General features: G+C 36.6%; 1 protein-coding gene across 22 annotated transcripts in view; it reads right to left on the minus strand.

Annotated features, from left to right (window-relative positions):
- Window positions 1-14,995, minus strand: part of Focad (focadhesin) — a 357,541-nt gene that overhangs the window by 57,571 nt on the left and 284,975 nt on the right. For all 22 annotated transcript variants that reach the window (XM_087183409.1, XM_087183408.1, XM_087183411.1 and 19 more), the window contains 3 exons: window positions 11,976-12,020; window positions 7,084-7,192; window positions 2,424-2,540 (listed from right to left, as the gene is read on the minus strand). In XM_087183409.1, the coding sequence (XP_087039535.1) occupies window positions 2,424-2,540; window positions 7,084-7,192; window positions 11,976-12,020 (271 nt within the window). The remainder of the gene's footprint in view (window positions 1-2,423; window positions 2,541-7,083; window positions 7,193-11,975; window positions 12,021-14,995) is intronic.

Here is a 14,995-nt window from a genome sequence, read left to right on the forward strand (position 1 = left end):
TTTGTTTAAAATACAAAGGAAGCAGAACTAGCACAAAAGTACTGTACAATAATGCAAGCTCTTCTTAGGTTTGTCCCATAGGCCAAGAAATAAAAATAAAAATAAAAATAAATGTGTTTGCTATAGATTATGTTTTTATTCCATGAAACAACTTGCTACTAAACATGGTCCTTTAAAATGCGAAAAAGGAAATTATACACCTTTTATGTTTAAAGTTTGTGAATTCTCTCACTATAGAGACCTAAACAATTTCAGTGACTTGAAAATTCTATACATATATTGAAAAATCCAAAGTGAAGCTATCTAACCTTGGTCAAACCAGCAAGCTATACTATAAATGTCCAGAAAGATAGGAGTTTTCCAAGAAAGAGGGAAAAAAAAATTAGAGAAAAAGAAAGAGTTTTAGTACAGAGAAATGAGTATAAGTTCCCTGCAACAAGCTATTGGCACATCTCCCAAAATTTTTGGTGGGAACACTTCCCAGTAGATGGATAACTTCCTACAGGGGGTTAATTTCTTTTAATTAAAAAGGAAGTTGAAATCCTAAAAGCCTCTAGTTACAAAACAATAACCAGCTACTCAAAATGAAATGGAGAGCTCTATGTGCTCCTATATATGTAATTATGGAAAAAGAATTCAGTAACAGCCCTAATAAACTGACAGGACAGCTGAATATGAATGGTTTCTATAAGAATCTCATGTAAGACAGCTCTATCAGGCATTACACACATTTATAAATATGTCTCAAGTGGGGGAGAAAGCCTGTTTACTATTCTTCACTATTATCCATTTAAAATTTTCAGACATGCCATAATGATAGTGTCCCTAGTACTGAAAGCACATTAAAATATATTTTAATTCTATGTCTATTTGCTCTCTAAACTGTAGTATTTTAAGGATAAAAATGAAAAATATACTAAGTTATATGTTAAGTTAATATAACATTCTTGAGATGACAATGTTATTCAAAATGTTAGGACACAGGAAACAAAGGAAGTGACTTGAAACAGGGCTTTGAAATGTGTAACAATGTAAAAATCACCAAGGTAAGAGGCAACTCTGAACTGACTAGTAAAAAGATTATCTTACTGGTTTGCAAGACCTAAGCAGAATTATTAGAAATTTCATATGACGTCCTCTTTTGGTACATATCTGAACCTAACAGTTATTGCAAAAACCTCCATATAATCTTCTAAGCAAGTTAAATAAATCATCATAAAGAAATTACTTCTTTTAGCAAAATTTACCTTATAATTTAATTCTACATTATCTGGTAAGTCGTTTCTTTTTCTTCAAGTATGGCTGAAAATCTAGCATCAGACCCTAAGCCCCAGATAAATACATACCAGATCCTCCCAAGGGCAGGAGGACAGAGGCACACAAATGTACAGAGAAGACCAAAGGAAAGGGATTTCAGGCTAAATTTGTGATCTTAGCAACAGTTCAGGATTTGCGCTATATTTTATTCAAATCAACTATAATCCTCTGCCCTCAGCTGAGTGTCCCATGATCACTATAATTCCCTAAGCAATGGATACAGATGGGGTAAAACCAAAATAATTCTGGGAACAGATGCAGAAATAAAGCACACCCTACAACCAATAAAGAGAAAACAAAGAAAAGTATGTTTTCATTTTGCCTTAAATCTCAGGACACAAACATAAAGATAGAGAATGACTGGGTAACTGGTGCTTTGCTATAATCAACAACATTATTTTGAATTTACAGACTATTTTGTTGTTTTCAAAACATTTTTCTATAACTTTTTTTTTTTTTGGTACCGGGGATAGAACTCAGGATCTTGCGCTTGCGGGGCAGGTGCCAGAACCACTGAGCTAAATCCCCGGCCCCATTTTTCTATAACTTAAATAATTTGATCCTTAAAATCTCTCAAAAGAGTTGGCAAAGAATGAATTTTTACTTTTGTTTGATAAGTTAAAAAAGGAATAATAAAGGTTAGGTGTCAAGTCAGTACCACAAAACCACTAAGGAGTTGAACTAGGGCTACAATCATTACAGATGATATTATTCAATCCTTTTATGTTATAAAAACAAAAAAGGTCGAAAGAGATTGAGAGAACTTCTCATGGTTACATACCCTAAAAGGAAAAAAACCATGACTAGAAACTCTCGAGTCCCCACATTCTACAACTGCAGCTCTTGACCCTGACTACATATTTAAAAAACCTATAGAGCTTTCAAAATGCTGATACTCAGGGCCATTCTGGAGTGGTTAAATCAGAGTAGGGTCTATACATTAGTTTTTCTTTAAACACATAGATGTATTTAAGTTTCTCAGGTAATTCTAATGTACAACTAGAGTTGAAAATCATTACACTACATCATGCATTTCACATGAACAACTGATGTCAGAACAGATCAGCTCTTGGTTTTCCCAATTTTTTTTTATTTCTTGCACTTACATGATAAAAGCAGGAAAAAAGCTGTCCTCTGGCTTGGTAATGGCTATCCACAATGACCAGAAGTGTATTAAGCACCATGGTAACCCACTCTTTCATTGGAAGAAAATTAGGTTGAACCTATAGATACAGAAGTGATGATGGTTAAAAAAAACAAATCTACCTCCCCCATTTCTATTAAATAATGAAGTACCATTATCAAAAAGTAAACTTCATCTACTTACCTTACATGAAATAGATATTTGACAAATACATACATCCTCACCTGTACCCTAATAAGAATATTTACCATTTATGTAAGACTTAACAAGAGTAATAAAATAAGGACTGTAAAAGACAACATATCCAAAGCATTTCAAAGTTTTCTCATGTTCAGTGAATTATGGTGTAAATAATGTGGACATTAAATAGAGAGATGTACAAAAAAGCAATTCAGAATTTCTAAATTTTATCACTTGTCATTGCACAAATGAGGCAATCAACCTACAAAAGCTTGATCAACATCTCTAGCATTTGTTTACTATTGTCATATAACTGTCCTTCAACAATCATGAAAACATTCACTGAGCTAAGTGAGAAATCAGGAAGGAAAACATAAATGACCCTTAGTTTGGAAGAGAGAAGAGAATGCAAAAACAAGACCTTATCTTTCCCCAAACAAAACTCTTCATTAAAAAGAAAATTTGGTTGTCACCTATTATCACCAGACATGGTGGCACATGTCTGTAATCTCAGCATTCTGACAGGCTGAAGGACTGCATGTTTGTACAGGCTGGGTAACTTAGTGAGACCCTGTCTCACAAAATAAAATAAAATAAAATAAGTAAATAAAAATAAATAAATAAATAAATAAATAAATAAAATAAAATGGCCGGGATGTAGCTCAGTGCAAAGGTCCTGGGTTCAATGGCGGGGGTGTCACTCATGATCATAGATGTCAAAAACACTCATTAACTTACATGGTTAATACTCAACCACGCAAACTATAAAAGTCAATCAATATTAAGTATCTCTTTGGAATCTAATTCTTTTTTAAATTCTTTTATTGGTACATTTTAGGTATACAATACGTTTACATTTATCATTGGGTGCTTGTACCTATACATGATGTATCTTGGTTCTTATTCTTTTCCCCATTACCTGTGCACCCTTCACCCCCTCCACCCTTCCCTATTTACATAGATTTCATTTCCATTTTTTTTTCTTTTCTCATAATTTTTCCTTTCCCTTCTTCCCTTTCTCCTTCCCCTCCCACCACCCCTACACCTTTAGACCTTTTCCTATTTCAAAGTATCGATTATTCATTTTAACCATTTTAATCCTTATTTACATTTTCAGTTTCTCACACTAGAGAAACTATTCGGTGTTTACACGTGTGTCCTATTTATTTCACTTAAGAGTATGGCCTCAATATGCATCCCTTTAGCTATAAATGTCTCTAGTTTCTCATTCTTTATGGCTGAGTAGTACTCCATTTTATTAAAAAACCATATTTTCTTTATCCAGTTTCCAGTTGATGGACACTTGGGCTGTTTCCAAGCTTTAGCTATTACAAACTGTGCTGCTATAAACATGGGTACACATATATCACTGTGGTATGATTCTAATTCTTTTGGAAGATACCCAGCAGGGGGATAGCTGGGTCAAATGGGACCTCTAGTCCTAGTTCTTTCAGGTATCTCCATACTGATTTCCACAATGGTTGCACCAGTCTGCACTTCCACCAACAATGGAGAAGGGTTCCTTTCTCCCCATACCCCCGTCAGCATTCATTATTGGTTGATTTCTTGACAGCAGCCATTCTTTGTAGGGTGAGGTGGAATCTCGGTGTTGTTTTCATCGGCATCTCTTGAATGACCAGTGATGTTGAACATTTTTTCACGTATTTATTTGCTGTTTTTACTTCTTTGTCTGAGAAATGTCTGTTCATTTCAGATGCCCATTTTTGAAATGGGTCTTTGAATTTGGGGGGTCTGATTTTTTTCAGTTCTTTATATATTTTAGATAGTAGTCCTTTGTCTGAGGTACAGCTGCTAAAAATTTTTTCCCATATTGTGGGTTGTCTCTTAGCTCCATTGGTGGTTTGTCTTACAGTGCAGAAGCTTTTTAATAAGATGAGATCCCAGTTGGTGATTCTTTATGCTAGTTCCCATGCTACTGAGGTTTTGTTCACAGTCTTTTCCTATGCCATTGTCTTCAAGAGTTCTACCTAACTTACCTTCCAGCAAGTTTAGTGTTTCTGCCTTAATATGTAGATCTTTAATCCACTTAGATCTTAGTTTAGTGGATGGTGATAGGTATGGGTCTAGTTTTAATCTTTGGCAGGTTGAGAACAAGTTTTTCCAACACCATTTATTAAATAGGCTATCTTTCCTCCAATGATAGTGGTTGGCTCCTTTGTCAAAGATGAGGTGGCTGAGCATGTCTTTAGTTGTTTCTGCATCTTCTAATCTATTCCATTGATCCTTGGGTCTGTTTCTTTGCCAGTACCATGCTGTTTTTAATCACAGCAGCTTTGTAGTGTAGTTTTAAGTTGGGGATTGTGATACTCCCCAGACATGTCTCTGTTGCCTAGAATTGCTCTTGCTATTCTAGGTCTCTTCTGGTTCCAAATGAATTTTTGGATTGTTTTCTCTAGTTCTGTGAAGTATATTGTTGGAATTTCAATCGGCACTGCATTAAATCTATATAGTAGTTTTGGAAGTATGGCCATTTTCACTATATTGGTTCTTCCAACCCAGGAACAAGGAATGTCTTTCCATTTTCTTATATCCTCCTCAATCTCCTTTTTCAGAGTGCTGTAGTTTTCAGTATAGAGGTCTTTTGCTTCCTTTGTTAGGTTGTGGAATCTAATTCTTTGAATCAACAATGGCCTTTATTTTAAGACTGTTAGTTGTTGGTCACATGCAGATTTTAATGAAGCCTTAAAATTTCAACTTTAAACAAATAAGGAGGCTTTGAATTTGTATTAATGGTCAAAGACAGGGTCATCAAAAATAAAAGCAAATCCCCATCTATATGCTCTCGTATGGCTTCTCAGTGCGGTAGGAATGGAAGTTAGGGATAAGTAGAGTGAGATAGCCTGGAACTCAAACTGTGGATTAGATCCCTGTTTCCATTGGGGCAAATTAACACAGACTAATTAACACCAAAGTGAAGGGATCATAGACAGGGGCATTAACTTTTTAGTTGCAGATCTACTTAGTGTATGGACTCTGCTAAAGAATTTCATGGCTCTTTCGAGGAAATAAAATATTTCCTCTCTAAAACATTTTCATCTTTCTCATGAAAATAAGATTCTGGGCTTAAAGTTAAATATTCATATATTAACAAATTATCTTTTTATCATTTCTGTAATAATTCCTTGGCCTCTTTCCCTTCTCTTCATGTAATATATATTTTTAGCTCTTCGTAGCACCTACTCTCTTGTCCACTGATAATAACACTATTTGGAGAATCCCTCTTCTCCATTATTTGAAACTTGGCTACGCTCAATCCATCTGTCCTACCATACCCAAGGGGTGGACATCAGACCCTACGACTTAGAACTATATATATAAGTGACTGATGCAGGACAATAAGTGATTGGACTTGATCTACTAAAGTAGGGGTGGTCTGCTGCAATATTTCATTAGTACCTGTTGCCTACCTAGACTCCCCAAAATACAGGCTGGGTTCCTGTTCCCCCCAAATCTCAAGCTTTAAGCTTTGCCTTCAACTCCAAGTGCTTCCAGATTCCATATCTTTTCACTTCCTTTTTTTTATTTAAGCAAGTCAGAGTGAGTTTCTTTGCATCCAAAAAAATACCATAAAAAGAAAGTACAAATAGCCTTTAAGACACTCCTTGAGGACAGATACAGGCTGAGTAAAGTCCTAACTTTCACATCAGAAAGTGAAATACTTGCTGATGTTGACAGTTACTATTATTGAGAGCTGAGAATCTAGCAGCTGTTGTGCTTTATATATAGTAATTCATGTAATCCTTACAATAACACCATCTGGTAAATGTTGTAATCCCCATTTATCAGATGGGAAAGTAGGCTTTGAAAGGAAAGAATACGAGAAATTGGACAAAGAACTAATAAGTGGAAATAATAAGATTAAAATATACAACTTTCCTATTCCAAAGCCTAGATAATGGAGCTTAAAACAAGAATAAATCCATGCCTTTTTATTTTGACAGATATGAATTATCTGATAAAGTACACTGGAAATGAACATTGGCCAGCTCACCACATGTTTAATTAAGAAATAAATGCCTTGCAAAAATGAATAGGTACTTTATCATTGACATCTATAATTTAAATGCAAAGTACAACTTTTTTCAATCTGTAAACACTGCTTATTTATCATTTTTTGACAGCACTGTTCATTTTCAGTAAGCCTAGTTAACCTCCTAAGACTGGTTACCACTGATGTAATCACAAAAAGACAACCCCTGTTGCATAAAATTGGCACCTTTCAATGGAAATGACCACGTAACTGTGAAGGAAAAAGCAAAACAGAAAAATCAACAAAAGAAAGTCAGGAAGAAGTAGGGCTCACAGTAGGAAGACCCATCAAGTAGTGGAATCTGGTGCTGCAATTGCAGATCCGAACTTTTTAAATCCAGGTGTAAGGAGACAGAACCAAAGCCCACCTGGTTTCAGTCACCCTCACTCACCTCCAGGGTGGCATCAGAATCTGAGGTGAGGCTGGCTTCATGTTTGGATACGACGACAGCAAGGCTGCTTAAGGCTAACAGTGCATTGCATTTGACCACCGGACTTTCTCTGATTTAAAACAAAAAATTCCAAGAGACGATTTAGAGACATTAGCCAGGGGAAGACAAGGTCAAAAAGCACTTCCATTCCCACAGTGGACCTCAAAACACAGGTTCATTTGTTCCCAGATGCTAACTTTTAACCTAACACCAGTCCTGATTTTTAATTCTTCTTATCAGTGTATGGTCATTATGACATTTTGTAACTTCAAAAATCTAAGCCCATATATCTAAGTTCTTCCTTCCTAAAATTTTTATTTCATCATTTGACATGAAATTTCCTGAGCTATTTTTTATGTCATCTTCAGCCAATGTAAGTTTATCAACAACCAAGAACAATTACTGAATAAGCCCGGCAGAACAGTGGCTGCTGGCTTTTCTGAAGCACTGGTATGCGGGAGCAGCTTCTTGCAGACTACTTCAGATAAGACCGTGATTACTATTCTCTCATTTTTCTCTCATGCTAAAGCCAGCAACCCTAAGGCTAGTTTGTAATATAATTTGGAGATCAAGAATAAGATGGGGTGTTTTTAGATTATTTGGAGAATTTTCCTGTCATATAATTCAAATAAGTTTTCTAACATTAGCATTAAAAATTTTTATTTTGATTTCAGAATTTGGCATCAAGAACACTGTCTTTTTCCTATTTATTCAGTACTTGAAATTGTCCATTTTAGAACTATTCCATAATGCCAAGCTGATCCTATAGTGGAAAGTCCCCAGCAAGACACTAATGAGATGCTATTGGCCTGCCGATTCCAGCAGAGCAGAGCCGGGACATCAGGGCACCATCCAAACAGTTTTGCTCTCATGCTTATGACTGTGTGTTCTCTTAAACACACAGACTCTTGACTTGAGACTTGAACTTAAGTCAATTATATGCATTCAAGAACTACACCCACCCCAGCATAGGACCAAAAAGGTATGTGGGATGAGGACTTTCCATCCTGCTCTCCACGCAAGCCTAGTATCTACCTCCACACTCAATCCATGGACACAGCTCAACAGGTGAGTCAATGCGTGGGGCAAAAGGCTGCTGCATACATGCATTTTGTATTTTTGTTTCCATTTGATAATAATGAATTCACAACTTGCCATTATCAAGTCCTCCAACTGCCCATTTATCAGTCTCTCCTTCCCTGTGTCCTTCCTACTCTGGGGTAGTTCTGCACACCTGCTCCTTTTGTTCACCCCTCCTCAATTCACTCTTCTTGAGACCTGGCATAAATTAGTAAGATACTAGCATTCTTACTGAGGAGTGAGGGAAGAGAAAATTGGAAGGAAGCCTTGACGTCTCAGCAGATGGCTCCACTCTAAGTTTTACATTAACACTTACACAGTTAACAACAAAATACCACAAAGCAAGGGAGGATTTAGGCCAAAACATCATTTAACAAAAATAAAACTAAATATTTTACAGTATTTCTAATACAAGCTGAGTGATAATGTTCAAAAAGTTCTGGACTTTGGAACTTTTTAGATTAGGGATGCTCAATTTGTAAACTCTATGCAAATATCCAAAATTTGAAAAGCTCTGAAATCTGAATTACTTCTACCCCAACCATTTTACATAAGGGGTACTCAATCTATATATTTTCTTTTAACTGAGAATATTTTGAGGCCTGCGTTGCTACAAAATGAACATAAATTCCCTAATGGTAGATTTTCTAAGTTTTCAGTTCTCAGTGATCTGAGAATTAGATTCCCAGTCTTTATCACCATGCAGAAAACATATGATCTCTTGAAATTACATTAAACAAGGACATTACACAAAAAGATATGAATAGTGTATTTTAAATCCTGAAATTCTGAAAGAGAATCCACTTTCAGTTTTAAAACAGTACTCCAAAACATTTTATTTCCAAAGTTCTCTAGTCTGGACATACCTGAGCATCTATATATTGTTGAAAGATGGAGGAAAATGTATTAAAAGCCACTGGTAATTAGATTTTTGGTTACAAACTGAATGCCTATTTGGATATTCATCTTTAAATACAAAAAAAAGGGTCGGCAGGCCAGGGATTTAGCTCAGTGGTTTGACCGCCTGCTGAGCAAGCACAAGGACCAGAGTTCCATCCCTGGTACCAAAAAACAAACAAACAAACAAACAAAAGGGCTGGGGATTTAGCTCAGTGGTTTCTCGCCTGCTGGGCAAGCACAAGGACCCAAGTTCGATCCCCAATACAAAACAAACAAACAAACAAACAAATAAATACAAAAAAAAGAGAAAGTTCCACTGTATGCAGAGCATCTGTAGGCCAAGCTGCACATTCCAAACACCATGACTAGCTCTTGATTATCTTTGCATTCTTTACATGCCTAGCACTATGACTTAATATACATACTTTTTAGGAAAATAAACTCAAGGAGGAGCTGCCCAGGTAAAAATCTACAACTGGTCCATCACCCTGTTACTCAAAAACTACCCCTCTACCAGTCAAACAGCAGTGACTAATTGGCGTAATAACATGTCAGCATCAGTACAATATTTATCTAGGCAACACCACTGATATTTTAATTAAATTGTCCTTTGGAACAAACTGATGTCATTAACCTAATTAAAAAGCACAAGGAGGGATAAGCTTTTATGATGCTTTCTTAGGGACAAAGTATTACATTACATATTAGTAAAGTGACCCAATCACTTGGAGATTTTTGTCTTTAGGTTCAAATCTACTTAATTAGTAACAATGAAAACAAATTTCCATCAATCATCAGGTTTTATCTGTGCTCTGATTCTCCCTCAATTCTAACCCTGAGGCTTGAAAAATGCTCTCAAATAAGCAAATCAATTTAACCTCATGATTAGCGTTTTACTTCCGGCACTTAACTTGTGATTAAACAAAACAAGTCTATCCCTGGCCCCAAAAATCCTGTGGTAGTCATGGTCCAAGGACCCAAAGCTCAGTTGTCAGAAGGCGGTAGAAAGGTCTTTATCTGGGTGGAGAAACCAGGAGGAAAAAGCAAAGAGAAGTGGCAGTGCTTTTCCCTGCTGTGTCCATTGTCTCTTAGCCATAAACAAGTGCTGTTCACTTGCTGTCAAACATGGTACTATCAAGACTGCTTGAATAAGAAAAGGTCTATACAATACTTTGAAATTTTTTGATGAGAAGGTACTGATGCCAGGAGAACATGAATTATTTTTACTCCATACCAGTGAGAAGGTGAATACATTCTCTTTAGGTATTAGTCACAAAGTGATGCTTTGCAAATCTGAAGATAAAGCCATCTTGAAATAAGATTTTAGAATGGCAAGTGCAAAACTCCTAGAGAGGCAAAATTATAGCTTAATAGAAATACTCATTTCTTCAGGATTCAAGTTTTAGCTGTAAATGTCAGAGCACTGTTTTTAACAGGATAAAAGTAGGTTGAACAACAGAAAAAAACTACAAAAGGTAAAGGTCAAAGACAGCCCCCACCTGCAGCTCAGCACCCCTCCCCTCCAGCATGCAACTGAATGCTCTCCCACTGTGCCTCCAATTCACCAAACTAGAAAAGCAGAGCCAATGAATTCCAGCGGAAGCCTCTCTGTACTTTAATTTTCTTTTTCTTTCTTTTTTGGAGGGGGGGCTATAGGATAATTTATTTATTTATGTATTTATTTTCAATTTTTCATTAGTTCATGTTTGTGGTACATAATGATTACATTCCTCATGGGGAGCTGGTACATGTGAACATGTCTACTGATATTTCCCAGTGCCTCCCACAGAACTGAAAACAGGGAAGGATTACCAGTTCTCTTTCCCTTTGTTCAAAAGGCAGGAGACTGAGTAGTGACAACCTTCTGAGATCAGACTTCACAGTGAAGAGCCTGCTTAAGAAATTACTGGTAGAAAGCTGCTTCTAAGGCAGACCATATTTTGGTTTTGCCTTTTTATATTTTTAAGGCAAAATCTACTTAGCTACAGGAGGTTCTGAGAAATGAGGATAAACAATACTGCAATTAAATATTTCTGCAAGATATGCACTTTTTAATTACACGTGAAATCCTATAGATCAAAGATGTATCTATATTATTTTGGAAGCTAAGAAAGGAAGTCAAACAAATGGCAACAGCTAATGGTGCTGGGAAGGGGAAAGTGAATATAACTGAGACTCAACTTACTGCCAGGAGCAATTAGTCAACCTGTTAACAAAGGAGTCTAAAGATATTGTTCAAGCAAGTTGAGGAGGGTATTCTTAGTAATAGTTGGCTTCAGGTAAAAAAAAAAAAAAAAAAAGCCTCAAGGCAGTAACAGTCAAGAAATTTTTGTTAGAACAGCCATTAGGATATGACAGAAACTGCCTTTTCACTGGATCTTTGTCTTTGAGTTGAGTATTTAGATGGACTCAGTGACCTTAAGGAAACAAAAGAAAGTTCAAAAAAAAAAAAAAAAAAGGAAGTTGTACTCTGATATGTTTGCTGCTGCACAGCTGAAATTTTGTCATCTACTTGTAGTCCCCAAATAACTCATAATCTCTAGAATTTCCTTTTCTCCCTCTGCCCTGAAAAAAAACTATAATCCTTTAAATTTAAGCCAAAGCATGTGGCATTTTGTCAGGTGTCCGACAGGCAGTTAGCCTCGGCAACTCTTGAAGTAGTCATATGTTTGTAGGAGTCCCTCCGCATTTGTATGAAAAGACATATAATAAAAATTAGTATAAGATAGGGTAGCCATTGATTTAAAAAAAATTTGAAAAATATTTTATAATCCTTAAAATTATGAAATGCCTTAAGAAGGGAAGCTATATGTATCTGCCAGGAAAAAAAGTATTTATGAAAATGTTTTCATAAGAAAATAAATGAGTCTTACTTAGCAGCAATCTTGGTGATTTCATCAGTCAGCATGTCTCTGACCCTGCAATGAAGACAGAAAATAAATAAGAATCTACATTAGAGCAAGAACCCCATCTTTTATTTATCAATTAATAAGTACCTCCAGCAATGACTCTAGCTGTTAAAACTAAATACATAGAACTTTTACGAAGAGGAAGAATTGTAATTAGATCTTTCCTTCCAAGAGAGCTTCTTTCAATTCCCTGGGCTGCACCCTGGAGACAGGGAAGCAGGGGAGCATAACCGGAGGGAAGAACAAGCAGCACTGTGAAGGTGGCCTCTCAAACTTAAGTGAAGGGTACATGGTGCTGCTCCTTCCTCTCTGCTCTCTGCCATGTGAGGATACAGTGAGTAACCAGATACCTGCACCCAGGACATGAGCCCTCACCAGACACCAGACATGCTGGCTCCTTAGTCTTTGATTCTCAGGTTCCAGAGTAAGAATGAAATTTCTGTTATTTAAACTGCCCCCAGGCCATAGTATTCCTCATAAGGCAGCTAAAGTCAACTATGACATTCTCAATCTCTTTTCTGTGAAAAGCTCATCACAACATCAATTTACTATTTCCAACTTGTACATAAGGAATAGTCACACTTTGGTTACACAATCTTACCAAAGCAAAAAGAAAATAATGATACTTGTGGGTTGAAAGGAAGGTATGGCTCAGTTAAAAGAGTCACAGAATAAATTTTTTCCAATAGACTACAGATAAAATGAAAAACAACTACTAGCTACCAAATTTATATATTTTAAAGGACATTTTTTTCAATTCTCCACTCTGTTACTTTTTTTTTGGCACCGGGGATCGAACTCGGGTCCTTGCGCTGAGCTAAATCCCAGGCCCTTGTTACTCTTCCTATATCATTGATCACTAGTTTTCTATCTGCTTTATCAATTCCCTCTTCATCTTCCCCACTTCTAAATGCTGAAGTGCTCCAGGGCTGAATTGTGAGATATGCCTCTCACTTCACTCACATCTTAGGTAATCTGTTACAGCTGTTATCTAGATGCCCCAAAGCCTCATGTGCTCACAGGTGGGGCTTTTTGGAGGTGGCTGGATCTAGGGTATGTGAATGTTGATTCAATGTGTGATACCAGGATTAAAGGTGTGTGGTACTGGATTAGTCCACTGATTGGAATTAGCGTAGTTCTGGGTGTGGATAATGGAAGCCCCACTCTGGGTATGGGCAGCACCCATTAATAGGCTTACAGCCTGGATAGGTTATAAAAGGAGAGAAGGAAGGCAGGCTTGCTGCTACTATTTTCTGCTTTGCTGTCTCCTGCCTGTTTGCCATGGTCATTTTCTCCTCTGTGATACCTCCCTGCCATATCACCCTTGGAGCCAGCCAACTAGAGACTGAAACCTCTACAAACTGTGAGCTAAAATAAATCTTTCCTCCTTTAACTTTGGGTGTCCAGTATTTTGACTCAGCAATAACATATTATCTCATCCATAATAATGATTTTAAATTCCACTGATATGCTGACGATTCTCAGACTTATATCTCTGGCCTGACTCCTTCCCAGAACTCCAGCCTCAGTGAAAACCTAGTTGATATCTCTAACTAAAGGTATACATACCATGTTAGGCCTAACGAATCTGAAATCTGACACCTCTCTTATGCAGACTTGCTTTTCTACTGTATTTTGTCTTAGTAAATGGGAACTCTATACTTAAAGTTAGCATCTAAATCTTCAAGTGTTATCCTTGACTTTCTCTCACCTTCATTTAAATTATTAGCATTTCAAACTTATGGAATCTGTCTTCAAAACACATTCAATTTACTTCTTACAATTTCTACTGGTAAGATCTTAGTCCAGAACTACCACCTTTTGCCTGAATTACTCCAGTGAACCCCTAATCACATCCCTCAGGTATATTTTCACATAGGAGCTAGAATGATCTTCCTAAATTATGAGTCACATCCTTTGTTCAGATCTTCCAGTGTTTCTCTATCTCACAGTCAGCATCCTTTGCATACAAAGACCATCCATAATCTGATCTCCTAAACTTCTTATCTTCCTACTTCTTGCTTGTTCCTTTCATGCCACACTGGCTCCCTCAGATGCAATCCCAGGGCTTTTGGATTTGCTGTTCCTCCTCCTATAATGCTCTCCTACAGTGATCAGCCTGGCCCACTCCACCACTTCTTTCAGTCTCATCCAAAGGCCATATTTATTAGAGGATCTCCCTGAGCTCCCTATAGAAAACACAACACCCAATTGTTCTCCATCTCACCCAACCCCATTCACTCTGTATTCATTCAACCTATTTTATTTTTCTTCCACTAATCAAAACAAATCATATTACCTTTGTTTATTTGCTTATTATCTATTTCCACTCAATAGATTATAAACTTTGGGAGAACAAAGATGGGCTTTGCTCACTGCTCTTCCTCTGTTCGCATAACAATGTATGGCATATCAGACACTTAATAAACACATTTAAAAACAACACAGAGATGCCTTTATTTGGATTTGGCACTGTGTTCCAACTAGTGATGTTGTTGAAGTGATCATTTCAAAGAGTTCATCAGTTACCACAAATTTACTTGTGAATTTTCTATTCTATGTTAATCTTTAAAAACTTCTAGGGACTTAACTCCTTTATAAGCACATACACAAATAGCCCATGAGTTTCATCAGGGCCTTTTATATCCATGATTCTCTCTGTATATTTTGGAAAATGCAGCAAATATGCCATACCCAACAAATTACCAGAAAATGAAATTAAAACTAGATGCAAACAGCTGATAAGCAAAATCCAATTTCTTGATCTCTTAATTTAAAATCCATCATCAGAATATTTTAAACTGCATTTAAAAAATAAATCTAGAGGGCCGGGGATTTAGCTCAGTGGTTCCGGCACCTGCCTCTCAAGCCCAAGGTCCCAAGTTCAATTCCTGTACCAAAAATAAAATAAATAAATAAATAAATAAATCTAGAAAATGTGACTTAGAATAAATTAAACACACCCAGAGAGAGTGCTTTTCTAC

The sequence above is a fragment of the Heterocephalus glaber genome, unplaced genomic scaffold, assembly GCF_053883595.1.
Source record: "Heterocephalus glaber isolate CG9 unplaced genomic scaffold, H.glaber_assembly_v1.0 deba00001481, whole genome shotgun sequence".
Lineage (NCBI taxonomy): Eukaryota > Metazoa > Chordata > Mammalia > Rodentia > Bathyergidae > Heterocephalus > Heterocephalus glaber.